Source organism: Thalia democratica, chromosome 4 (genome assembly GCF_965202585.1).
Source record: "Thalia democratica chromosome 4, ktThaDemo2.hap1.1, whole genome shotgun sequence".
NCBI lineage: Eukaryota > Metazoa > Chordata > Thaliacea > Salpida > Salpidae > Thalia > Thalia democratica.
Genome location: NC_139168.1, coordinates 48,446,244 through 48,472,745, shown reverse-complemented (window position 1 = coordinate 48,472,745; position 26,502 = coordinate 48,446,244). Strand labels below are relative to the sequence as shown.

The 26,502-nt window shown below is 25.1% G+C and overlaps 1 protein-coding gene across 2 annotated transcripts; it reads left to right on the top strand.

Annotated features, from left to right (window-relative positions):
- The first annotated feature begins 912 nt into the window (after nucleotides 1-912).
- On the top strand, nucleotides 913-22,927 carry LOC145833907 (uncharacterized). Of its 2 annotated transcripts, XM_082941163.1 has the most exons (23): nucleotides 913-1,085; nucleotides 1,352-1,552; nucleotides 2,008-2,137; nucleotides 2,232-2,305; nucleotides 3,434-3,508; nucleotides 3,586-3,690; nucleotides 6,428-7,565; nucleotides 11,167-11,254; nucleotides 11,988-12,060; nucleotides 12,228-12,261; nucleotides 12,464-12,824; nucleotides 13,110-13,211; nucleotides 13,328-13,717; nucleotides 15,889-16,044; nucleotides 16,243-16,345; nucleotides 16,925-16,987; nucleotides 18,051-18,167; nucleotides 18,307-18,483; nucleotides 18,745-18,912; nucleotides 19,325-19,411; nucleotides 21,021-21,069; nucleotides 21,691-21,797; nucleotides 22,180-22,927. In XM_082941163.1, exons 1-23 carry the CDS (start codon nucleotides 945-947, stop codon nucleotides 22,321-22,323), a joined length of 4,083 nt encoding a protein of 1,360 aa, XP_082797289.1. In that variant the 5' UTR covers nucleotides 913-944; the 3' UTR covers nucleotides 22,324-22,927. The 2 variants fall into 2 exon arrangements, with proteins under 2 accessions (XP_082797289.1, XP_082797290.1); XM_082941164.1 differs by lacking the exons at nucleotides 913-1,085; nucleotides 1,352-1,552 and having other exon boundaries at nucleotides 2,067-2,137; nucleotides 2,213-2,305.
- The last annotated feature ends 3,575 nt before the right edge of the window (nucleotides 22,928-26,502 follow it).

The following is a 26,502-nucleotide window of genomic DNA, read 5'->3' as shown; positions in this document are numbered from 1 at the left end:
CCAAAACTGCCCTGAGTTTCCCTGAGTTAAAAAAAAAGAATCAAAATTCACTGAGTTTCCCTGAGATATTCTATAACTTGAAAATTCCTTGAGTTCCTTGAGTGTGTGGCAACCCTGATAATCTACAAATATGAAATTAGAATACAATTAAAGCTTTAAATTAAAACAACTTAAGGGCATAGGGGGGGCAAACACATTTTTTTGGTTTTTGATCTTATTTTATATAGTTTTTACTAAACTACAAGATGCTTTTTACAGATTTAAAAAATTCAAAATATTTTTTGAGATATAGCCGGTCAAAGTTGGAGGCAACAATAGGATCCTTAAGGGAGGCGCAAACTAAAACGACAAATAACTAGAAATCACTAAAAATATATCTTCTCCTACGTTTTTTGAGATAACTACCTCAAATTTTCAGGAAATGTTCTTTGCAGTATTTAGAAAATTCTGTCGGAACAGAATTTAAAAAAATTAAAAAATAGAAATTTAATATCAAAAAATCAAAAAAAAAACTCTTTTTTTTGTTTATTTTTTATATAAAATTTTTATTTTTAATTTTTTCAAAATTCCTTCTGACAGAATTTTCTAAATATATCAAGGAACATTTCCTAAAAGTTTGAGGTAGTTATTTTAAAAAAACGTAGGAGAAAATAGATTTTTAGTAAAATAGTCTATTTTTGCCGTTTTAGTTTGCACCTCCCATAAGGAACCTATTGTTGGCTCCGACTTTGACCGGCTATAATCTCAAAAATTATTTTGAATTTTTTTAATCTGTAAAAAGCATCTTGTAGCTTAGTAAAAACTATATAATATAAGATCAAAAACCAAAAAAGGGTGTTTACCCCCCTATGCCCTTAATAAACTTAAAATAATTATAGAACATACTAACAAGTATTTTTTCTTAATAGAAATAGTAGTTTGATAATTAAGGAAAGCTATACAGAATGTACCCAAATGGTGCAAATCAGTATAGACCCATGGTTAATCAGCAATCACCACAAAACCAACAATCTGCTTTTCCTAATGGTCAACAACTCTTTGTACCTGTAAACAGTATGCAGCCACAGTATAGATTGGTTGCACAGGTTAGCATAACTATTATTTGATTTTTCTTCTACACTAAAAAAACAAGGTTACTTAATTATAAAGTACACTTTTAAATTTTTCTAACAAACATTAATTAAATAATAATTGTTGCTTGAAAAACAAAAAAACATTTTAATGTATTATTAATGTTCAGCATTTTAATTTATTAATTAAAAAATAATTCCCAAAAAAAAAAATTTAAGTCATAACAATTAGCTTGTTAAATGTGCAGTTTTTTGTTAGATTTAAATACTTTTAATTTAAGGTTCTTCCAAATGGAATTGTTCAAGGAACAACAATACCAGGGCCATACCAACAAATTTCCAGTGTACCAGTTGCGCTTCACCAAGTTAACCAGCAAATTAGACCAGCTCCTCTTAGAGTTCAACCTGAAAAAACAAATAGTTCTCAGCAGAACAATTCTTATAGGAATTATGGTGCAGAATCCTTTTATGAAAATAAAAATGTTAGTTTAACAAAAAGTATTTAAAATTTAGTTTTTGTGCCTACTACACTGAACAATAAAAAGACTTAAATATGTGCATAAACCTACATAGTTTATTTTCAAAAACCTTCTTAATAAATATATTTTATTGAAACTTTTATAATTGTTAATACAATAAATAAGACTTAAAAAATTGTGTCAGATGTTTAATTCACCTAAAGTTTATATTACTAAACAATTAGAATATTATAGAAATTTTAAATATTGAATATTATTGTGCATTTAAAAAATAATAATGGTTGAAAACTTGAAAAAAAAAGTTGAAATTTAGGTTCAAAAATTTACTATTTTACTATTTTTACTTTAGAATTTTTTTGTGTTTTAGTTTTCAATTTATGTTATATAGTTTAAATTTTATGTATTTAAAATAAATAAAGTTCTATTGAAATAAATATTTGAATAAAATGCTTTATTAGTGGTTAAATGAAGAGTTGAAAAATTGTGATTCTACAAATAGACCTGCGTTACAAAAACTGATTGAACAACCATGGTTCAAAAATTTGGATAATGAAAATCAACGAGAATGTTTAAGGAGAGAAAAGTCAAGTAATATAAAGCTTCAAGTTTATTTAGAAATAAAATTTTCGCTGTAAACTTGTGTTTAAAAAAAAAAATCTTAAGTCTTCATATTTTTGTTTAGAGGCCTTAATGGATTCAGCTGCAGGTATTACTCAACAAAACTTTAATAGTAATGATACAAACAGCAATATAAATGTTAGTTATACTTTCTCATATTGTTTTAAAAAATTAATTACACAAAAAAAAGCTTATTCTTCCAATACAAAACCTGTTTTTTTTTCATTAAATAGATCATTTTAATTTTAATATTTTATTCATCATATTTTAGAAGTTAGTTAAAGTTTATAATTAATATAACTTGAAGTGTATTATTAAAATAAAGAAGTATTTATATAAATTTTCAAAATTTGAATAACTCTTCAAAATATGACTATTATGGTGCCTAATAAAATTGTTTGGATGTTTCATAAACTTTTTCAGGAGTTTTTTAACTCTTTGGTTTAACTCTTTCTGTAATTTAGTCTGAAGTTTGATTTCAGCTATAATTATATTTAACATATTTAATATTTTGCTAAATAGGATACAGAGAGTAGTTTTTTTTTTGAAGTCCATATTGGTAAATTCCTTGCCATATTAAGAACTATTTTGCAAAAGAATTAGAAAAATAACCTAAATGACCAAAAAAATGTTCAAGAAAAGTAGTATATATGGAAAATATAGAGCTTCCTTAAAAAAGTTGAGATTAGATTAAGAAAGCTTAAAAACGACTACTTAAAAACTGTGAAAAGAATTGAATTTCTAATGAAGTAGTATTTTTTATTTTTATTTAGTGCATCCTGTAACAAACGTTTTTAACTCTATAGCAGCGTTTTCCCTCAGTGAGTAGTATCACTTTCTTTGGGGAGATTTTGGCTATTAGGCGGTGATAGTAAGTGAGGATGCGAATAAGTAAAAGTGTTAATTAGTTAAGGAGTGACTAATTTTTTACATTTCTACCAAGTGGGCAATTATGAAAATGAGTTTGGGAAACCCTGCTCTTTATTGCTTTTATCTCTATATTTACTTGTAATTTTAAAAAGCAACTGGTAGCTTAGTTGTTGATGTAAGCATTTTAATTAACTAAAAACCGTAAATCACTTCTGCCATGTGGCCTTTAGATTTTTAACATAATTGATTTATATCTTGGGTTGATTCGTTTTAATTGCTATGTAATGTTTTTATTTAGAAATAAATTTAGAGTTTGAATGTAAAGTTTAAAAACTTTTTAGAAAAGCATAACAGCAATTTTTTCATTGATATCTAAATCTTTATTTTTTTTATCAGGTTAATGATTCTTTCATTGGAAAATCAATTTTTGACAAAGAAAACCAGATCAAACTATTGGATTCGGAAATAAAAGTAGGAATACATTGTTTATTTACTTAGTAAATTGGTAGTGCCATTATTTAAAAGGGTTTATACACGTTATTTTATAGGATCTTTTAAAGAAAATTGATGCTGATGAAAAGACGTTTAATGAATGGTCCAACCAACATGTTAATCACCCAAACAAAACTCTTTACAAATCATACCAAAATAAAGTAAGTTTCGCATGAACAGTTTTGGTGCCTTTTCTTATATTAGTTTTGTTAAAAAAGCCTTCATAAGGTTTTGTAATTTATATTGTTATGCTTTAATTATAATTAACCTAAAAATTTAGGATTTATCTTATGGAAACTTTAAAAGGACTGTATGAAGTAAATTATAATAATGACAATACAAATATATAGTGATTTATAATCTAATTTTTAGTAAGGTTAATTTTAATTGACAAGCCTTTTCAGGGAAATGTTGTTTTACAATAAAATTTATTAAAGTTAAATATAGTTTTAGATTAAAATCAAATAACATCTTTTTCATTCATTTTTTTTCAAACAGGAAAGGTAAACTCTAAAATTGAAAAAGTAATTAAGTTTTTTGAACCAAATTAAGTTAATTTTTTTATCGTTATCGTGAACAGTTTATAACCATATGATCTTATTTACAAAGTAAATATACATTTTTAGTTTTCATTGTTATAACAAAATTCTTAAACAAAAAAATTTTTCTTTTAAACTATAGTATTAATTTAACAAAATATTATTCTCTAACTAAAATCTATGTAAAGTTATTATTTATGTATAGTGTTAAACGTTTTTAGATTTTTTTGTATTATAACGATAATTTTAATTAACTTCTTTTGGCTTCTATAGTACTAAGTATTTAGCAAACATGTTCCAGAAATTTCGATTTTTTATGTCCGTTTAATTAAAAAGCTTAGCTTGTATTAATATAACATATGTATTATCGTTTTCAAATGTAATAGATCAAACGTACCATCGTAATATTAATAGAATGTAAACTTTTCTAATCAAACTCTAAAACGCTTTGATCATATGTTTCTCTATTTGAGTCTGAACAGAAGTATCTATGGTCTCAAAAGTCTCCAGTTCTAACAATAATTAACTGTCTTTTAGAATTTGTAGTACAATACATTTTTTTAATCTTTGAAAAACAAGATAAAAAGAAAGACATGTTTAAAAAATACAACCGTTACTGCCAATTTTTATCAAACCTTTACTATATATTTTTTCAAAAACAAAAGTCAAGTAGAACTGACAATCAAAATGATGATCTAAGCTGGGGTGGGCAACGTTTTTAGGCATCTGGCCAGGGTTACCAGATAGAAAAGTTCACAGGCCGGAATTGTAGAAAACAATCTTAGTGGGTTGCATAGTTTTGTAAAATTTTATTACAAAAGTTTAAAAAAGTTCCTTAGAAGCGTAGTTGTAACTAAAAAATAACACATTAATGAAATAGTATCACACTTTAAGTTATTTTATATAAATAAGCTTAATTTTTGTTTCATACAAGTTTTTTTAGTCCTTGAAAATGCGTCAAGTGCCTGAGATTTCTGTTGGCGGCCGTTCGTTGCTCACCCATAAGCGTTTGAACACGCTCATACAAAGTTTTATGTCTCATTAAAGAAATGATAAATATTGTAAAACATTGATTGTACGTTTTTTAATTATGTCTTTTCTGTTTACGTGAATAAATCTATGACGTGTGATTCAATCACTTAAATGATTCTATATGTTAGCTTAACTAATATAATATTATTAAAGTTAGTTTTTTTGATTATGACTAGTGATACGTGGTGTTAAAGTGTTGCTTGTTTTAAGGGTATATATTGAATGATCTAGTCAAATAAATCTATTATGAAACAATAGAGTGAAGCAAATGGATTATTTTAATACAGTTTATGTCCTTATTGTTTAGTTTACGTATTTAGATGGTCTATGTATTTTGTTGTAGTTAAAACACAAAACATTAGTCTAACTAAATTGTAAATCATTAAATAACAGCATGCACGACTTTGAATTCAAAATACTGTTGAATTAGAAAATTGACTTTGTTTAAACATCTCTCTTTTGTTGGATGATAGTTTTAAAATTTTATTGTTTTTATATTATCACCTACTTCAAAAAATCATATACATTAATCTTTCTCTGGTATACGCAGTTTGAATAAATTACAAAAAACCATAATCAGCTAATTGCAAAAATGCACATAGTAAGTGCGTATTCAAATTATAGATTACTGAAAATACACTATATATAAAACTCCTCCAAATAAATATAAAACTAGTATATAAATTTTATGTATAAATAATATATAAAACTCCTCCAAATTTATTTAATTAAGTGTTTTTTGTCTTTATAAAGTTTTTTTTAGTTTGTTTCTATTATATTACTAATATTTAGGTGTTACATTGCTTCACTAATACCACTATAAATATAAGTTTATAAAAAATATACTGTTCATAAATAAAAAAATATTATTTTGTTGTGCAATGTGAGAAAGAGCTTTGTATTTGAAGCATTATATAATATGTTTTTTTGTTTGTATAAAATGTTGGGAGTTTTTTCTGTTTGTAGATGAGTATCAGAAGTTCATGATGATCTGCATAGTTGTTTTTGTGAAAACGTATAAGTATTCTAGTTTTCTATTTGTCAATATAGTTGATTTGACTTGTCAAAAAAGGTGTAGCTTTTTAAATTAGTACCTTAAAAGCATGTTTAAACTAAAAACTACTTTTTCATGTTTTTTAATAAATACATTTTGATGAAACTGTTTGCATTAATTTTGTATAATTTGTTATTCTTAGGTGTTGAAACTTATGTATAGATGTTAACTCTCTATTTTTTTTCTGAGAATTTATCCTAAATTTAAGCTACTACTGGAATTTTTGTAAATGTAAAACGAGTAAAATATTATAACATGATATATTCACTTCAGTGGTCTAAGTTGAAGAAAGAAATGGTTGAAAAAGTTGAAAAAAAGAAAAGTGAAATTGAAGATTTAGAAAAAGAAATAAGAAATCATAAAGATGAAAGAAGTAGAATTCAGAGTAACAATCTTTCAAATACAAGATCTGAGTTTCAGTATAGCCGAAATCATTTTCCTTTAGAAAACAATACAATTTCACCCTCAAAAGGTTTTAATAGAAGTAACAGTTCTAATTTTCAGCAAGGGTTTAACAACAATAGAGATACTTACTTCCAGCAAAACCAAAATACTAAAGTTAACAACCAACATCAACCTAATGAAAGTAATGAATATTGGCAAAGTAAAACTCAGAATTCTTACCCTTCTCCAAATAGATCTTTTGGAGGAGAGCAACACAATTCTTTTGTTAGAACAAACATGCCTCCTACTGATAATGACAGGCGTATCATGCATCCTCAAAATCATTTAAATTTTTCCACCAATATTCGTCCTAAACAAGACGGTATTTTAAGTCTAGGCGATGGACTTTTACCACCTCCAAGACCTATTTTTCAACGAAATCCTAATTTTCCTAAACAGCCTTCATTCAGGTCTCCTGAACCAAACTATTTTAAATCAGTTACTAGTCAGCATATGTCACAAGATAAAGATGCCAGAAGAAATGTTTCAGGTAGCTTTCAACAACAGCCGATATTAAACACTCCGCAACTTAATATGCAAATGCAAAACCCAGGACAAAGTTTTCGAAACAACGATATGAAAATGAATAAGCCAAGTTCTTCATTGCATCAGCCTTTACAACCACCTATAATACAAAACAACTTTCACAGTCATCAAAAAAATTTCCAGCATCAAAAAGTGCATGGTGACCGTAAGTTTAATGTAAACAGTAATACGGACAAAGCTCAATTTATCTCAGATCAACCATCTTTTGACAACTTGAGACCTTCTTACAGCATTGATAGAAATGAAGATAGTTTAAATAGAAATAAAAACTTTAATTCTGGTCCAAGAATGGAAAGAGATTTTAGGGATCGTGACATGCAGTATCTTTATGACGAAGATAGGAGAGACACCCATGCAGATGATCAATCTTTCAGAAATTTTTCTGACAGAATACGAAATATTTCACAACAACGACGAAATGGTTAGTGGTTTTGTTGTTAAATTAAAATATTTATTAGTCAATACTATTGTTATATCATAGTTTGATTTCATATCCTTTTTATGCATGCCAGCAATTTTTTATATAGACTTTATGATAAATTTTAGTATATAATTAGTAATATGGTCTTATGTCTTATTGCAAGTTAGTCAGTTTTTGGGCTAACTTGTTTTATAAAAATCTTAGGCGGTCTACATTGGCTATTAATTTTTATTGTGATACTACTACTTTAAATATTTTTTTGTGAATCTTAGGCTAGTTTTAGTTTTTTTGAGTAAAACTTCGATTTACAACTTTATTTTTGTTTTTATTAATACTAAAGTATGCAAGTTAATAAGTTTCTTTAATTTTATCTTAATTATTTAATTTCAACTTAAGATCTTTATAAACTCATGCTTGCTTAGGCTATTTTTTTGTAAGAGTGGCGACCTTGCTGAAAGGATTTGATTGAAAATAGCTTTTTACAGTTATGTTTGTTCCAGAAAGCATAGGATATCAATTTAAATTTTTGTTGCTAATAGATAAATTTTATATTGGTTTTATTTCATGTAAAATATTGTTAAAAGATAAAGTAATTATTAGTTTAAATTTTTAGTGTCAGTTATTATATCGGTATACTTACAATTCCCACCTGCGATCATTTCCCACCAGCACTGTTCCAACCCGCGCACAATTCCCACCCAAAGTTTATAATTGTTTTATTTGTTTTTTGTTTTGTTTACTAATATTTTTGTTTTTTAAAATTTATTTTTTGTTTGTTTTTTACTATCACTGTTACCCCTAACCCTTACCCTCAGTCGGTAAGTGGTTCATGGATTTGATCGGGTGGGAAATGATTGCGGGTTGGAACTGAATGGTTCCCAATTATATCAAACTATTGATATATTTCATTGTCCTAAATATTTTGAAACGTTTTTTTTGACCAATTTATTTTTAAATGAAGTTATATCAAAATAAATATTTCGAAATAAGATAAGACAAAACTAAATGAAAAAATGCAATAAATAGTATAATGAAAATTGCTTTTAGTCATTTTGTTATATTTTAAGTTGTATAGTAGTTGATTAAAGGTATTTTATTTAATAATTTTTGGCATTATTTGAAGTAAAAACATTTGAAATAAGTGCTTTTATAGTTTTCAAAATATTTACTTCTAGATATAAACTTTAGTTCGAGGCTATTTGAAAAAGTTATACTCAATCATTGATAAAATTCTGTTTTTGATTATAAATAGTATTTATTTATTTTCTTTTAAATGCCCTAACTCAATTATTAAAAGGCTTAATAAAACTTAGACTACTTTGGTTTTTTTCTTAAAAAGTATAACTTATTTTAAATTTTCAATCTTGATTTTACAAGTTTTGGTTGTATTATTTAGATTCAGGGTTTCCCAAACTTTTTTGCAAATTGCCCCCTTTAAAGAAATTAAAAAAACCATGGCCCCCTTCAACAAGATTACTCATAAACTACCATAAAAAACACCTAAGACCTTTTTTTTGCTCTTCATCTGCAACTCGAGAATATCTATTGTAAGTTTCTAAACCACCATTAAAACACCTAAGACCTTTTTTTTTGCTCTTCATCTGCAACTCAAGAATATATAGTGTAAGTTTCTAAACCACCATTAAAACACCTAAGACCTTTTTTTTTTACTCTTCATCTGCAACTCAAGAATATATAGTTTAAGTTTCAAATTATGACCTCATGGCCCCCTGTGGCTCCTTTACTGCCCCCCTCTTATCCCTTTGCTGCTCGTGGCCCCTTGAGTATCTTTCATGGCCCCAAAGTGGGCCACTTGGCCCACTTTGGGAAACCCTGATTTAGGTTGTTCTTTATGTAGTGTCATAATCACGTTATTTATGAAAGAGCTAAGTTTTAATATTTTCGTTATAAAAGAAAATTGTATGTTAAGCTTTAAGGACTGAAGTTGCTAAAAGCTCCTGTATGTAACAAATATTTAACTTTTCAGTATGTCATATTTAGTCAAACAAAGGAACTTAAAGAAACCTAATGTAAAACTAAAACGATGTTTGAATTGAAACATGAAAAAAAAGTTTCTTTCTTTTAAAATTACATCTTGCCATAGGAAAAGTTGTTATGTTTAAGTCTGAAAGCGTAGGCATTTTTGTTTTAAAAAATAGCAATCCTTTATTTCAAAAAAGTTATTATTACTTCTATTTACTGTTTTTAGTTAAGGTGTATTTTACTAAAAAAAAGGGCTTGTTATAAAGGTCACTGCAATAATATTGAATATGCATACGTTTTTCCTAATGCGCTTTTTTTAAATGTTTTGCTTACAGTAGTTTTTTCTTAAAAAATAAAGTTCAGTAATAGCCTTAAAGGTTTTTTGTTATATATTTTTTTTAAACGTATATTTTGTTTTATTATTATTTATTTAGTTTTCATCAGGAAAAATAGTAAAGTTTACCAGTTTTATTAGTCAGTGCAAATTATACACAACTTATGTTTTATTATTATAAAGCGTTTAAAATACCTGTTCGAATTTAAGTTAACAAACATTTTCAAATGTTTTTTAGTAAAATATTTCCAGACTACTTTCAAACTTTTTATAAAAATTTTAATTTATTTTTTAGCTCCTTCATTTGTTTCTTTTCTTAAAAAAGCAAAAATACATATAAACTACTTATAATTTCATTTAGTTATAAATTAATAATTTACCTGTATTTATTAGAACTTAAAATTCTATTATTCTAAAGTACTAACTCTAGTCATTATTGTGCTACACTTAATTTAAAAACATATGTGTCAAGTTTATAAACAAGATCTTTGTCATTTTAAGCTGTTAGCATCACTTTTTTTGCTAATATGTAACCAAGTTTCAAAACTGTATGATGATAATTATATTAAAAAAAGTTTTAACATTTAGAAATATCGTTGAAAAAATTAATATCGTAACAAGATTTTCTTCTATTTGAATTATTTCTAAATGTTTATGACTAAAAAAATTGCTAGAAGTTATTCTAAAGTTATAATTTTAAAACAGTATAGTTTATCATATTTTGTAATTCTTTGAGTTAGTTATACTAATTTCATCATAAGCTCAGAGTTATATTGTAGATTTAACTGATTCCAAATTAATCAGGACGTTTTTACATACCAGGGAGACTTAAATCGCTGTGTCAAAAATATTTATGAATGTTTGCATGTCAAAATTTAAATATTTGAATAATCATTTATAAGTAATGTTGTTTTCTCCAAACTAGAAATTTTTCTTATAACTATTGGAGTTCTTTACATAAAAGCAAGTTTTAAGTAATACCGAATTTTATTTTCTTGTTGAAATAGTAAGCATTAAATAACATTTAGTAAATTGAATTATTTGTTTTTAACGACTAAATAGTAGAAATTTGTATTATAACTTTTGTTTTTAATTATTAATTAATTGCTGCTAATTCTTTTTCGTTATCATTATAGTATATATTTATCGAGATGTATTATTTTTATAATTTAAAACGTCAAAAATAAAAGCGAAAGAAAATATATTATTAGACTTTGTTATAATTTAAAGTTTTGTTAAGCATAAAAAATACTATTGAATTTTATTAGAAAATATTCTACACAGATGACCAGAACAAACCAGCTATGCCGGATAGAAGGCTTATGTATGGTGAAAACAACAAAACACCTTTTGACTTGAATTCATCCAATAGGTTAAAAAAATGCGTTAATTAAATAAGAGTCTTTTTTAAAAAACTTTATTAACTAATTACACTAAAGCCATAAGAGGTCCGATTTTATTTATAAATATAAACATTGACTTTTGATTGAAAGTTTTAAGTATATAATATTATAAAGCTTTTATAGAACAAAAAAATGCATATGTTTTACTCTTAAGCCGTTTTGTACTTAGATACATATTATTACATATAGTTTTTTGTAAATAATTTCGGATAAAATCTATGGAAGAGGTGTTTTTTATGCCTTATTTATTAAAATTTTGAACTTTCCACTAAAAATTACCTCCTTTTCTGTTAAATTGAGAGAAAAGACCTAAGCTTTACCACGGCAGTCAAAAACATTTCTATTGTAAATATTTAAAGAACTAAGACCAAAGTTAAACTAAACTTTAAAAAAAAATTATTAAAAAGTTAAAAGATTATTTTTTTCTAGTCGTTTATGATTAAAGATTTGATTGAGAAAAATTAAAAACGTTTGCTCAAAAACTTTTGCAGGCGAAAGATTTTTAATTAAATTGTCTTTTTTTTTGCTGTGAAGTTGTCGCCTTACTGTTATTTATGTAGCTCAAAAATAACTAAAACGTTAAAAAGCAACTGATAGCATATTTTGACAGTAAAAAATAAGAGCAACTTTTATAAAAATTGATTAAATCTATTAGTCATTACTAACAAAAAAAGTTAACACTAAATTTTTTTCTTTGTTTAGAAACGAAGCTTATGTCATAGAGTCTAACAGAAATATTGGTCCAAGGCCGACAGGAAGCCGAAACAATACAAAAGTAAATTAACTTTCAATTTGAAGTTTAATACAAAAAAATATTAGCATAAATAAAGATTGTATTATAAATATCTTAAATGTTGAAGTTAAACAAAATACTAGTTTTTTAAAATAAAAATTAAAATAAATTAAAATCTTAATTTCATTTAAATCAAATACTTTTTATAGGTATTTTCAAGAGAAAATGAGGAGATTGACAAAGGTAACAGTTTTGTTAATTTAATTTTCACAGATAGATATATTCAAAGCAACGAGTATTATTTTTATTTCAAATTAAACGGTCAAGTTATTAAGTTTTTGATTAGTGTTTGCTTTTCATTGAAAAAATTCAATAAAAATTTCTACTAAGAAACTTCTAGAAACACGTTTAGTTATATAAAAGTTTAACAAAACTTTCATAATAGTTTATAGAAGATCTCCACCAAACATGGAATTCAATAGAGAACACTACGAAGGGTTGTTAGAAGAAAAAAGACAACTTAGAATGGATTTGCAAAATGTCAATGAGACACGTTTACAATTAAGACGAGAGCTTGAAGATCATAGAAGACAGAGGCAGAATCTGATTACAATGAGTAAAGCAGAGGTTTACCACAAATTTGGCGATGAGTCAGCTTGTAGAAGAAGGATCGATCTAATCAGTGAACAAGAAAGATTAACAGATGATCGACTTCAAACACAAAAAATTAAGGAGCAGAGATTGATTAGACTATTGGAAGAAAAAAATTTATCAGTTGATACTATGGAACGGTCAATGGAAAGGAAGTTAGTTGTATTACAATAAGTTATAAGAAATTTAAAAAAAAATAATCGGAGTTAAATAATAACTTATTAATAAGATATCTCTAACGTTTAACAGAGTATTTTTAAAAAAATAACAAAAAATTTAAATTATAAAATTAATAACCTGAAGCTTGTGTTTTGTCTGATGATAAATTAAATTATGATCATTAATTTTTTTTAGAGTCTTATTCAAGTAAAGATTTTTTTTTAGACTACGATACAAAAATAAAAAATAAAGTCATTTATCTTAACGATTAAATTTTTTAGGGAGTTCAGAGAAAAGTACAACAGACCACCAAGCGTACCATTTGAGAATAGTGAAGTATTTGTACCTAGTGACAGAAGGGGAGAATTGTATCGTCCTAGAAGGTAAAGTAGAATTTTTTTTTAAATAAAAGCAAATACGAAATAAAGCTGTTTAATTTAGATTGACCAAAATACGATAATATAAACATCAGTGGTTATAAGTTTAAAATCTTTTTTAGAGACAACGCTTCTCCATCTTTTAGGAGTAATAGGAGCTCGCTATTACCTTCAAGAACAATGCGGAGTCGCACCCCTACGAATAGAAGAAGCAGATCTCCACGTCGACGTCGCCGAAGCAGGAGTCCATTGAGGGACAGATCAGCTGATGGTAGGCGACGTATATCACCTAGAAAATCACCTTCAAGAAAATCGCCATCAAGAAGATCACCCTCAAGAAGATCACCCTCAAGAAGATCACCCTCAAGAAGATCACCTACAAGAAGATCACCAAGGAGTAGATCTTCCTATAGAAGATCTCCAAGAAGTAGACCACCTATCAGGAAATCTCCTAGTCGGAGATCTTATAGTAGACAATATAGTAAAAGTTCACCTGGAAGTGTTCCAGAAAGGTTAAATTTTTGACAAATAATATTTTTTTTTATGATCTGATAAATTTGTTTTATTCCTTCAATTCATTTTTTTGAATATTTCTGATAAAAATCAATTTTAATATATGGAGCACGCAGGGTTCGTGCGCGTCAGGCTAAATCAGGCTAAGTCAGGCTAAATCAGTTTTTTTGAAAAAAGTTGAAAAACGTCAGGCTAAATCAGTTTTTTATTTAAAAATTTGAGAATCTCAGTTTTCCTCAGTTTAAATGCTTCAAAACTTTTGATTAAAAAAAATTAAGAAATATTTTTAAGATCAAATTGAGATGTGAATTTATTACTAAATAAAGATTTACTTATTAAAGACAAAATCAGTCAGTACTTTTAAAAATAAATGCTTAAAACTTTTTGTTAAATCTCTAAAAAAAATTGAAGAATCTTCATTATTTTGTTTTAAGTAGATTATATACGTCATAACTATGAAAATTCACAAAAAAAATACAGATTAAACATTACAGTTTAGTTCAACAACTTAACTGTTTGTTTGAACTTTAATACTTGTGTAAGCGTTTCATTTTAAATTTTTATAAAACATGACAATGCACGTTGTTTTATTATAAATCTTCTGGTTATAATGTTTTTTCCTTTGTGCTTAATTAAATTGAACAATTGTGTTTAGTAATATATATTAAATTTATACACTAGCAATAGACTAGATATAACACTTTTTCTAAATTTATCACTGAATTTGTTATCTTAAGGGCATAGGGGGGTTCTATCACCTTTTTCACAATTTAGTCTTATTTTATTGAGTTGTAACTAAGCTATCAGTTGCTTTTTGCAGATTTTAAAAGCTCTAAATATTTTTGAGATCAAGCTAGTTGAAGTCGGAGACTACAATAGTACTAATTAAGAACCCCCAATATCTAAAATGACTTCTTAAGGGGATTTTCCTTACTTTGAAAAAATGTCAGGCTAAATTGGTCCCAGTCAGGCTAAATGAAAAAAAATTTCGCGCACGAACCCTGAGCACGATGTATTTTAATTAATTTCTCATCTGTTTAGTAAACTTCTAAATAGTTTCCAATCAGGTAAATTTAAATCAAAAATATTTCCCATCTTATCAATTTTATTTAACTGCTAAAGCTTTTATGTCGTATTTAAGCTAGTAGAAATAAGTTTGCATAAATTTATGACTCAAAAAATAAAAACATAAAAAAAATTACTTGCTAATAGATTGCTAGTAGATATCCTAACGAAACAAGTTCGTTGGAATCTACAATATTTGCCCAGTACTTGCTTTATTCAACTGACGTACAGTGCACCTTATTATTTTCAGAATTTTTTGGAACTGTTTTAATTGTTTAGCATAGAGAAACGTGTGTAAGTTGAATAAAGTAAATACTATGCGATTTGTTTTTATAACTATAACTTAAAAAAATAGCAGTTTTTATTTTACTTATTATAAATTTAGTAATTTTTTATTAAATTATTCATTTAACTATAATATAATAATTATGTTTTATTTTGTTTGCATATCAGTATTTTAACTAATCTCTTAAGAAAAAACCATTTTTTGACCTCTAAATTTATTTTTTTGAATTTTAGCTTAAGCACTGATGAGCTCTTTGAGCAATACATTGTTTGCGGAATGAAAATTAAAAAAAATAAATAATATGTAATAAATTTATGATATCAATACCAAAAAGTTATGTATGTTTCTTAATTGTTATAGGGTTCAAAATCCAAATTACTTTCATTTTTATCTTTTTAATTTTTATTGAATATTTTTATGTTTTAAAGTACAGTCGAAAATAAATATGATCTAAGTTTTATTCGAGTCAAATAGAACATACTAACATTTGTTATATAAATTAATTGCAGTTTGACTCTGTATATATTAAAAAATAAAAATACTAAATCAATTTTAATCTGAGACTTACACTAGATATTCTTGGTTTTGTAATGAAAAGTAAAAAAAAAAGTCTGGTGTATAATTGACAGAAGACTTAAAGCTTTGTAATGAAAAGTGGGGAGGTTATTTTTCAATATTCTAAAAATGGGGCGACTATGAGAAGGGAGTTTGGCAAACCTCGGTTTAAATTAATTTAATACATATCTATTAAGTTACAAAATATTCGTATTACATACTTGTAGATAAAATCTAAAATGTTAATAGTTATTCAATATACAGAGGAATATCTTCTAAAGATGTAAAGACTGATCAATCTTCAAAGTCGGCTGTAAAACCTCCTCGCTCATTTACTGAAGTAAAACAACAACTAACCCAAGTTAAACCTCCTGCACCAAAGAGAAAGTTTCAAGAAACTGTTGAAGCTAAAGTTGAGCAGTTAGTTAAGTTAATTTATGCTTAAATTATGTAAGTATGTTAAGTTACAAAAACAAATATTTGCTTATACTCTTTTCTTTTAATTTGAGTAACTAATTAAATCAGCCTATAATCATAAGTGTCCTATACCGTTTATGTTACTTTTTGTGTTCAAGTAGTTGTTATAAAGTAATGTTATTAAATCATTTTATACTTTAGAAAACCTAAAGTTCAACCTTACATTGGAATCAAACAGACAGGACATCATATAGGTATTAATGATTTGTTTGATATGCCTGGAAGAGAAACAAGACCAAAAAACGTTTGTTTTTTCAGTTTTTTTCTCTTGAAAATAAGTTATTTTGCTTCTTACTAGAACAAATTAATAATTAGATAAAGTATGACTACAATTCTTCGTAACTAGTAGGAAATTTATTGTTGACTTTTATTCTAAATCAGTGTTAGTTTGTATTCCTTCTGTCTTTTTATTTTTGATGAACTTTATTATTTATAAAGTTTTATAAATTTCTGCTTTTATGAATTTTTATAGACCCTAGACTGAAATTTTTTAAAAATTCTAACTGAAAAGTTACTTATAGTCGTTTTACTAAAAACTTATGTGTTATTAAAAAAAGCGTCGTTTTGATATTTATTCTAATTAATATTATTAATGCAATAAATATCTTATTTTAAATAATATTTTTTGTTGATTTGTTGTTAGTGTAATTATAGGGAATGTGGAAGTTTGCTAATTTATAAATAATGTTAGATTATTTTTATACACTGTATATGTGTTTTAAAATGCGTATTAAAAAACCTTTATATGTTTAAAACTTTATAGAATAGGTAAGTTCAAGATGGAAGTTTTAATTTTAAATAGTAAATATTTATAATTTTACAGATTGTGATATTTTTGCGTGGTCTTCCTGGAAGTGGTAAAAGTTTTATTGCCAAAAAAATTCGTGTTAGTTAGCAAATATATTTCTGTATTTTTTTAATAATTTTTCTAAAAAAAGACAGAAACGTAAAAGAATGCAACATTATCATTAACTTCCTAAATTATCAACACTTTAAGAAATTTATTGTTTTTTCATAGCAAGTTTTTAAAATTTTATTATTGATAAAAATACTGCTTTTAAAAATATTGTTTCAACTTTGAAAAAATAAATTGCTAAAGCATCTTATTCTAATACTAATACTATTTAATTGATCATTATAAAGAACAACTATGCATATAGATATTATTTCAAAAGTCTATAAACCTGTTTAAATGTTTTATAACTGATTTCAAGTAAAAGTCGTTTTTACAAAAGCATTTAGCTGTTGAATTATAATCAATTGATTGTGCATTAACTCATTTACATTTGTCGTCGACTTATGTTGACTCATTTAATTATTTTTGAAATACTTTTGATCTAGTTAAACAATCAGTTTTTAAAGTTGCCTTTATGATGTGTGATGTTTTTAACTCACTAATAAGTTTTTTGTTGCTAGTTCTAAAATTTTATTTAAAAAAATAGTTTAATGTTTAAAGAGATTTTCTTTCAGTTTATACTTGTATTTTTTAAGAGTGTAATCACAATTCAGTACACTATAAACTTTTATTATAGTAGTTTTAAACTTTTAAAAAGTCAATATATTAATTGAAGCTAAATGGAATAATAGATTAGTTTGATATCATAATAGTATATTTTTTTATTTAGAATAAACTCAGAAAATTTCTGTAAAATCTTTAAAATAAATGTTTTGAACAAGCTTATGGAAACATTGTTTTAAGTTTTAATTTGAGTTATAGAGAAGTAGTGTTATCTTTTTTTCATAAAATAACACTCTTAGATATTAAATAAAAATTTAATTTTTACTATAATGGCTTTGACTACCATACCAATTACAGTTTATAAATTTAGTGAAATTTAAAAAATCAAAGCAAAACTTTTTTTTTTGTTAAACTTAAACTACTTATTCTCATTATACTGTTTTGATTTTAAGCAATAATGTTATGGCTGTTTTAACAATAATAATTGAAGGATAAAGAACTTAGCCACAATCAGAGACCTCGAATACTTTGTTTAGATGATTATTTTATGACTGAAGTTGAAAAAACAATAGTTGATCCTAATACTGGCAGGTCTAAAAAAGATAGGGTTAGATTTTTTAACATTGATTTAATATCGTATATGTGTATTCATGTTTTTCAAAAAAAAGTTGTTTTGTTTTATGTAAAACCAGCAGAGTTAGAAATAATCAAATAAATAAATGAGTAATAGTTGTGTATATTTCTAGGTTATGGTATATCAATATGACAAAGATCTAGAAAGTAGTTATAGAAACAGTATGATGAAAAACCTAAAGAAAACTTGTACAGAAGGGCTGTTTAATATTGTCTTATTTGATAGCATAAATGACAAAGTCGAACACTTTCAAGAAGGTTACTATTACGCAGAATCTCAAGGATTTGTTGTAAGTTTTTTTTTTTTTAACTATATTTTTTAATAAAAAAATAAATTAGTATCTAGAATTTAACTTATATAATGTAGTAATTTTAATTTACTTAGAAATTATAAGTAGATTTAAAAAAAAATCTTAATTTTGACTTTTTAGTAGTTTTAGTAATACAATTGTTTATAGTATTTGAAATTTAAACTTAGTATTAACCATGTTATTCTACTAATTTTTAAAACTTAGTTGTTTAAGAAAATAAAGCTTTTGAAATTTTAACAGCCCTTCGTAGCACAATTGGATTCCGATGTGAGTACCTGTTCCAGTAGAAATGAGCACGATTGGTCACTTGAACAAATTGCCAGGTTAAATAATCAGTGGGAGAAAACTCCGTTATACATGAATACTGTTGATATGAGGCAATTAGTGCAAGATTCTGAAATTACTGATGTTAGTGTCTGTGTACGTACTATAATAATACAATAATAAAAATTTTAGTTAAAAGTATCACCTAGATAAAAGTAGTATGTTTGTATCAACTTGTTAAACTTTTGCTTATATAAATGTATAAATATTTAAAAATTAAATACCTTAATGCATAATTTTAAAAGTTCTTGGGTGGCTTAAATGTAGAAATACGTCTTCATAAATTTTATTGGATTTATTAAAATATTTTCTTAAAGACTTTTTTGCTTTTTTATTAATTAATTTTAAAATAAGCTTTTATGATATAACGATATTTTAATTTGTCACTACTAGTCACTAAACATTTATTGGATATAAAATATCAGTTTGTTATGAAAAATATTGTTTAATGATACTAAACTTAATATTTTTTTATTGATCAACAATTTATTAAAAGGTTGACATGGAAGATGTCACAGATGATGAAGAAAGTATTAATAAAGAAAAAGAAAAAAAAAATGATGAAGATCCAATATTTGTAAAAGTAGTTAACTTTACATTTAGTTGCGTTGTTAAGATATTCGATTATAAATCACCTGCTTTTATATCAAAGTTGCTTGAATCAATAAACGACTGTCTCTCATTCCATAAAATATAAAGATTTATTAATATTCTGTAAAGTTTATAACTTATAAAAAAACATTTTTGCGAAGAAAAAGTGTGTAGTTATGTAGAATATTTTAAGTTTAGTTGTTAGTAGTTGTTAGTAGTTTCAAATATTTTAATTTATTGAGAAGGTATCATCAAAATTATATAGTACTAATAAGTTAGTATTTGAATTCAGTTACGTTAAATGGATGTGCTTTAGTTAGTTTAAATACGATATAATATTTCAGTTGTAGACTATTTATACTTTAAAAACGGAATGAAATAGGTATAAAGAAAAACTAAACTAAAACATAGTAAGTTAGAATAATTAAAAAAAAAACTGTCTCTTATATAAAATAGTTTATGATTTAACTTTCCTTAAAATATTTATGAGTATAAATGTTAGATAATTAGTAAAAGTTTGATATTTATAAATTTAAAATTACTGATATTTTTTTGTTTTTTATTCAAAAATATATTTACTACAACTTTGTTTTTATAGTATATCAAAATTTCTAAACATTAAAATTCATATTAAAAAATGCATTGCACACTTCATATCGTTTATTACTTGATTTTATATTCTATATTGGATTCTAATTTAGAAAGAAAAACTTAATATGCAATGAATATAGTTTTTTTTTTTGTAAACAAAAGTATCTTAAATATTTACATCTTAAATCTTAAATAACAAATTATTTACGTTTTAGTTAAAAAAAACTTTTAAAAGTTTAGTTTAAAAGTTAAAATTTTTGCAAAAGTTAACATTTTAAAAATGTTATCAATTTCAAAAAGTGGTTAACATATGGCCTTACAAAAATATAACACAAATGCACTTTTTTACGTAATTATTTTGTACTACTTCTTTATTATAATTTAATTAACTATTTTAGCATATAAGTTCATACACAATTAATAAAGTTCTAGTTTTTTGTTCTCAAAATGTACAGTTTAAAACTAAGGGAATAAAAACGGCTGATTAAAATCACCAGTTTTAGACATTTCCATTTCAAAAGATAAGCCTACTAATGTCAATGCTATCAATTAAAATGAAATATTAAAAATGTTATCAGCTACAAAAATGTAGAAATTGATTGAAGTTTTTAATTTTAGTACCAATGTAGCGAATATTTCCTTATTCAGTTGTCAGAGTAGTGTAATTAGTTTTTTATTTAAGTAAAAAATAAGTAAAAAGATATCAATAATAATTAGTATAGTCGAGTATTAGCAAGTTAGATTTTTGGTGCATTTTTGTTTTATAAAAGTTCAACTTTTGGAAAAGTGATTGAATGTAAATTAAAATAAAAAAAGTTTTAAGAATATACAATTATTATATAAACTTGCTTGCTGCTATACTTATAAATAAAATTCTACAAACGTAATATTTTCATTAGTAAAATTTAAAGCGAGGTTAAAATATTTATGAACAGCTTTGATAATGTATTTTAAATGTAGTTTTAGTTTTTTTAGATTAAAAATAAAACTAAGTATTTGAAATAATTTAGGAAGCTATGAAAAGCAAATGGGATAATGATACTTCTTCGTCAAAGCTCGGTAAGTTGTTCTTATTTTAAAATCTTTTTTTATGATGCTATGCACAATGATGTAATAAAAACAAATTTTATTTAAAAAAACATGGTTAGTATAAAAATAACTTTTGGTTTCATACTTACCAGTGATTTGAACCTACGTAGTTATAATTAAATTTTTTATAGTATTTATCGTTTTGTAATAATAAATTTTATGAAGAAATTATATTATTAAACAACTATATTTAAAGTAAAAGGGTTTATTTTAAGAATTTATTATAACGAGAAATGTAAAATTAAAGATAAAGGTGTGTACCACTTTTCTAATATTCATAGTATGAAGCATAAGATTTATATAGAATAATAGAGTTAAGATAAAAGAAATGCAATGTTATTTTATGTTTTTGAATAAACATCAGATACTTTTGATTAACTTAAATATATACACTAGTTTTGGAATAGATCAAATATTGGTAATCAATTTAAATTTTTTTATGTGTTAGATTTTTTTAAAGTTATGTGTAAATGATTTATAAATCTAAACATTTTCAACATTAATTTAACTAGTTTTTTATATTCAGGTTAAATTGCAATTGATAAAGTTTAAATTAAGATAATAATTGATTTTTAAAAATGACTCATTTAGACAAACTCGATGGTATAAAAAAGAAAAAAACAAACGCTAATTCAATTGCCGATTTTCTTGAAACTACGGACGATTACAAAATTAGAAAAGAAAAAGGGGGGAAACATGTAATTTTATTTTTTTACAGCTATTACTGCTAAATTTTTTATACTCTTGTAATTTTATTCTATTTCAAGTTACAGTTAAAAATACTATATAAATAAATTATTTTTTTTAAAGATTAATTTTCTGAAAAGGCAAAATCAACTTTAATATTCATCCTCAACAAAAATTTTTCTATGTTTTACTTCACTTATACTGTTCATTAGTTCTATTTAAGTTGAAGATGATTTTTCAGTATATACTTTATGAGCTTAATGCAAATTCTTAGAATATTAAAAAGTGCAAATTCTATAAGGCTAAAAAATTTTATGACTGCATACCAGAATGTTTTAAGTTTAATAAGTAAAATTAACTGCAAATTTTGTTTCAATTAGAACATGTTGTCAGGTGAGATGGGCTGATATTGAGGAGGTTAGGACGCAACAACACATGAGGGACATGGGTTTCGTCATGGGTCAGGACTGGAACCGTATCATGGACAAAACAGGTGTCCATGCCAACAAAGCTCTCAATCGAACAAAGTACATTTGATTTACTCGTTTTGTTTTTACTTTAGTTTAGGACTGCACTCTGGAAGATGAAAAGTATTATTTTTAAAACATTAGATAATTTTATTAGGTCCATAGTTTCGATTTCAAAATTAGTTGAGTAAAACGTAATTTGGATATTGTTGTATAAAATGTTTGATATGTTTTGTTTGTAATGTGTACTTCCATTTTTTCTATTATATATGAATTTGAAAAATTTTGAATCTCTTAGTCTTTTTTTTTTTCGATAAGCACCTAGTTGTGTTATTTATTGTATAAGTTTTAATAAAATGTATAAGTAGTCTGAAAAAATCATTAAAAAACTTTATTTTATATTTGTTTTAATAATGTTAAATATAAGTCCTATATGTTTTGTAGACTAAATAGCGGATGTTTTATATATTTTTGAATAATTTGATCAAAACTTTTTTACAGTTGAGTTATATTGGAAATTAATATTTTGCATGTAATCGTATTTTATACATAAAACTAAACATTTTTCAGTCCAATATTTAAAATTTTGTTACAATAAATAATGACATATAGTCACAGTGTTATTGTCTTAGTAAAAATAGCGATGAAATTATAATACGAGTGTGAACTTAGCTTGACCGCTTTTTTCAAGAATTTTTAAAAAATGTTCAAACTTTGGACCTAATTATTTTCCTTATCTTAATAGGTAAATAAAAACTTTTTTATTTTATTCTAGAGAACGGTTCTTTGTCTTTAATTAAAAAAATCCATTGGATTGGGGTTTGACTTGTGTGGGCCCCTTAGATTTTTTTTTTTAATAATCTTATTTTATTTTATGAGTTTTAGTAAAAAAAATATATCTTTTTTTTAAATTTTTTTAATTATTATTCTTTTAAATCTTCTTATTAATATGTAACTTAATGGCTATAATTTATTTTTTACTAACTGTCAATATTTTTTACAATTTGGCCTTAATTAGGTTTTTTTATGAATTTTTTTATTTTATGAGTTTGTGAGAAAAAATTCATATAAAAACCTAATTAAGGCCAAATTGTACAAAATATTGACAGTTAGTAAAAAAAAAAATTATAGCCGTTAAGTCACATACTAATAAGAAGATTAAAAAAAATAATATTTTATTTCTTTTTTACTCAAACTTATAAAATAAAAAAATTCATAAAAAAAAACAATTTTTTTCTAAGGGCCCCCACACTAAAAGTCGAACCCCAATCCAATGGATTAAAAAAAAAATTAAATACAAAGAACCGTTCTCTAAAATAAATAAAAAAGTTTTTAATTAGCTATTAAGATAAGAAAAATAATTAGGTCCAAAGTTTGGACATTTAAAAAAAATTCTTGAAAAATGCGGTCAAGCTAACTTCACACTCGTAATTATAATCAATACAGTTTGAGCGCGCATAATTTAATGCTAGTATTTTCTACAATAGAATTTTATGCTGATGGGTTATAGAGATTTATAAATAGATGTTTTTTGTTTTATTTTATGTAGAAAACATTACTAATATAGATTTTTTTATTGAAAATACATTTTACAGTTCTTTCAAAAAGTTACTAAAATTTTAAAACTCATTTTACTTAAAAATGTTTACTTTAAAACAAAACCAGAGTATTATTTTTATCATTTTAGTAAAGCAGTGGTCGGCAGCCTTTTGTAAGTCACGGATCAATTTTTTGAAAAGCTCGTTCCAGGGTTGCCAGAAAACCTGAAATCATGGATAAACCTGGAATTTGAGAATTTTTGAAAAAACCTAGAATTTCGAACAAAAGTCAATAATCTTCCTGGAATTTTAAACTATATATGTATGCAGGGTTGCCACTTCACCTGAAAAAACCTGGAATTTGACCTTATTTTTGACAATTTAGGCAAAAACAAACCTGGAATTTGAGAAATTTTGGAAATACATCGAATTTTAAACAATATTTACATGTTAAGTAGTAAAGTTCCGATTTGACACAACAAATGATCATTTAGGTAATTTTTTTTTCATCATCAAATTTTTTAAAATTAATAAGCACATTTAAAATAGCTTTTCAGTATCATTTTAATGTTGTTATACTATTTAACACATTTTTTAAATTTAAACTTAATTTTAAACTAAAAATAGACCCAAAAACGTGTACTTTTAAAAACCTGGAGTAAATTTTGGAAACCTAGAGAAAATTTCTCAAAAGCTAGTGGCAACCCTTTACATGTAAAGTAGCATAAATTCGATTAGATACGAAAAATCTGGGTAGTTGTCAAAAATGCACGAAGGGACACTTTTTTACGAATGGTTCTTTTTGTACGAAGATACTTTTGCATGAAGACACTTATGCACGGATTGAAAATTTTTTGTTTTGTTTAATTTCTTTTTTACTTTACTGTTACCTCTTACTCTTGGTCAGTAATTTATTATTTTTTTTTAACTAGTTTTTTAACTATCATAATTACCAATTACCCCTAGTCTGTTGATTTTTTTTTCTTCTTATTATTTTTTGTTTAATTATCTTATTTTTCTCTTTCTTTCTTTGTTTTTCTTATTACTATCACTATTACCCCTTACCCTTGATCGGTAATTTTTTTTCTTAGAGTTTTTTTTGTGCAAAAATAAATCTCCTTGCAAAAGTGTTTTCGTGCATATATGACCTGTCCCCGAAAAATGTATGATAAAGATATTTTTACTATCATTTAAAGTTTTTTCATAAAAATACACATTTAAAGTATCATTTAAAGTATTCAATGTTGTTAGACTATTTAAGACATTTTTTTAAACTGAAGTTTAATTTTACACTAAAAATGGACTAAAAAATTTGTCTTTTTAACCTCGAAGAAATTTACAACAAACCTTTTGCAAACCTATCGGGCTGCACAACATAAAAAATGTCTTCGCGTGCCGCAGTCATTTAAAATAAGCTTTATTATATACTTATTATAAAGCTCAGAGCCTTGTTGTAAGTTTTTTAATAGTTTTTAGCTATAAAGTCCCCTGCGGGCCGCAGACTTTTGCTTTAATAGCTGCGTTTTGTCGCGGCCCCTGTTGTAACATATATTTACCTGTTCAGTTACGGATTACTAATTTAAACATAAATACGTTAAATAACAATTAGGGTTGCCACAAAGTCAGAAAAAACCAAAAAAAGACAAAAGTCAGGAAAAAATGAGAATTTTCGAAAAAAAGTCCAGAAAATTGATATAAACATGATCTAAATAAGAAAGTTTATCATCACTAAACATGAGAATAAACCAAATGAACAGTTGTTTTAACCTGTTTGAAAATAAGATTGAAAACAACATAATTTCAAGTCTTTTGTTATGTGTTTTTGAATCGGTTTAGATTTAGAATTTGGTTTATAAAAGACAGGAAACTTTTTCTGCTCGATCTGTGGCAACCCTGAACAAGGTCAAATGTTAAACTTTTCTTTAGACACAATCTTAACTGGTTGATCAATAAATTGGAAAGAAAAGTTAAAAGTGAAGTTTTAGCTAATAAAAAGTTTAAGTTTTGTAAATCTATGTTTGATAATAATTATTATTGGATAATAGTTATTAATGAAATTTATATTGCAGAAAAGGAAATTATACTACAATTTTCAATAAAATTTTATTAAATAATTTTTTAGTTATATGTCCACTAATATTTTTTTTTATCTTTCAAAACCTCTACACTAAAAGGCTTTAACGTTTACAATTAAAAAAAAAGCTATTAAATTTTAGCTTAAGTTTTTTTTAAAATTCAAACAAAGAAAATTTGTTATGTCACACTTATCTTTCATATGTTAAGTGTAAACCTTATATTTTAAAACAATTTTTTTTCTCTATTATGAACATTAATAAATTTTGTTATAAATATAACTACAAACTGATTAATCAATGTAAAAAACCCTTTTATATTAAGCTTTCTGTTATGTTTTAGCGTTAGTTTGTCAATCATCACAATCTACTTCAGCTTAAAACGACTGATTATAAAATAATAAAAAGTTTTCTTTATTTCAGTTGTCACAAGACCTCTTGTATCTAAATTCTATGTCGAAGTATTTATTTTCCAAACTAAGTTAAAACTTTCAAGTAATAAATAAATTGAAAAATAACTCAAAAATGTAATATCGAAAAAAGAGCTTAGACTCATTATTTTTAACTAAAAATATTTCTAAATCTTTGTGAAGATCAAAAATAAGAATTAACCGTGTATCTCTGACAAATTTCGCTTTA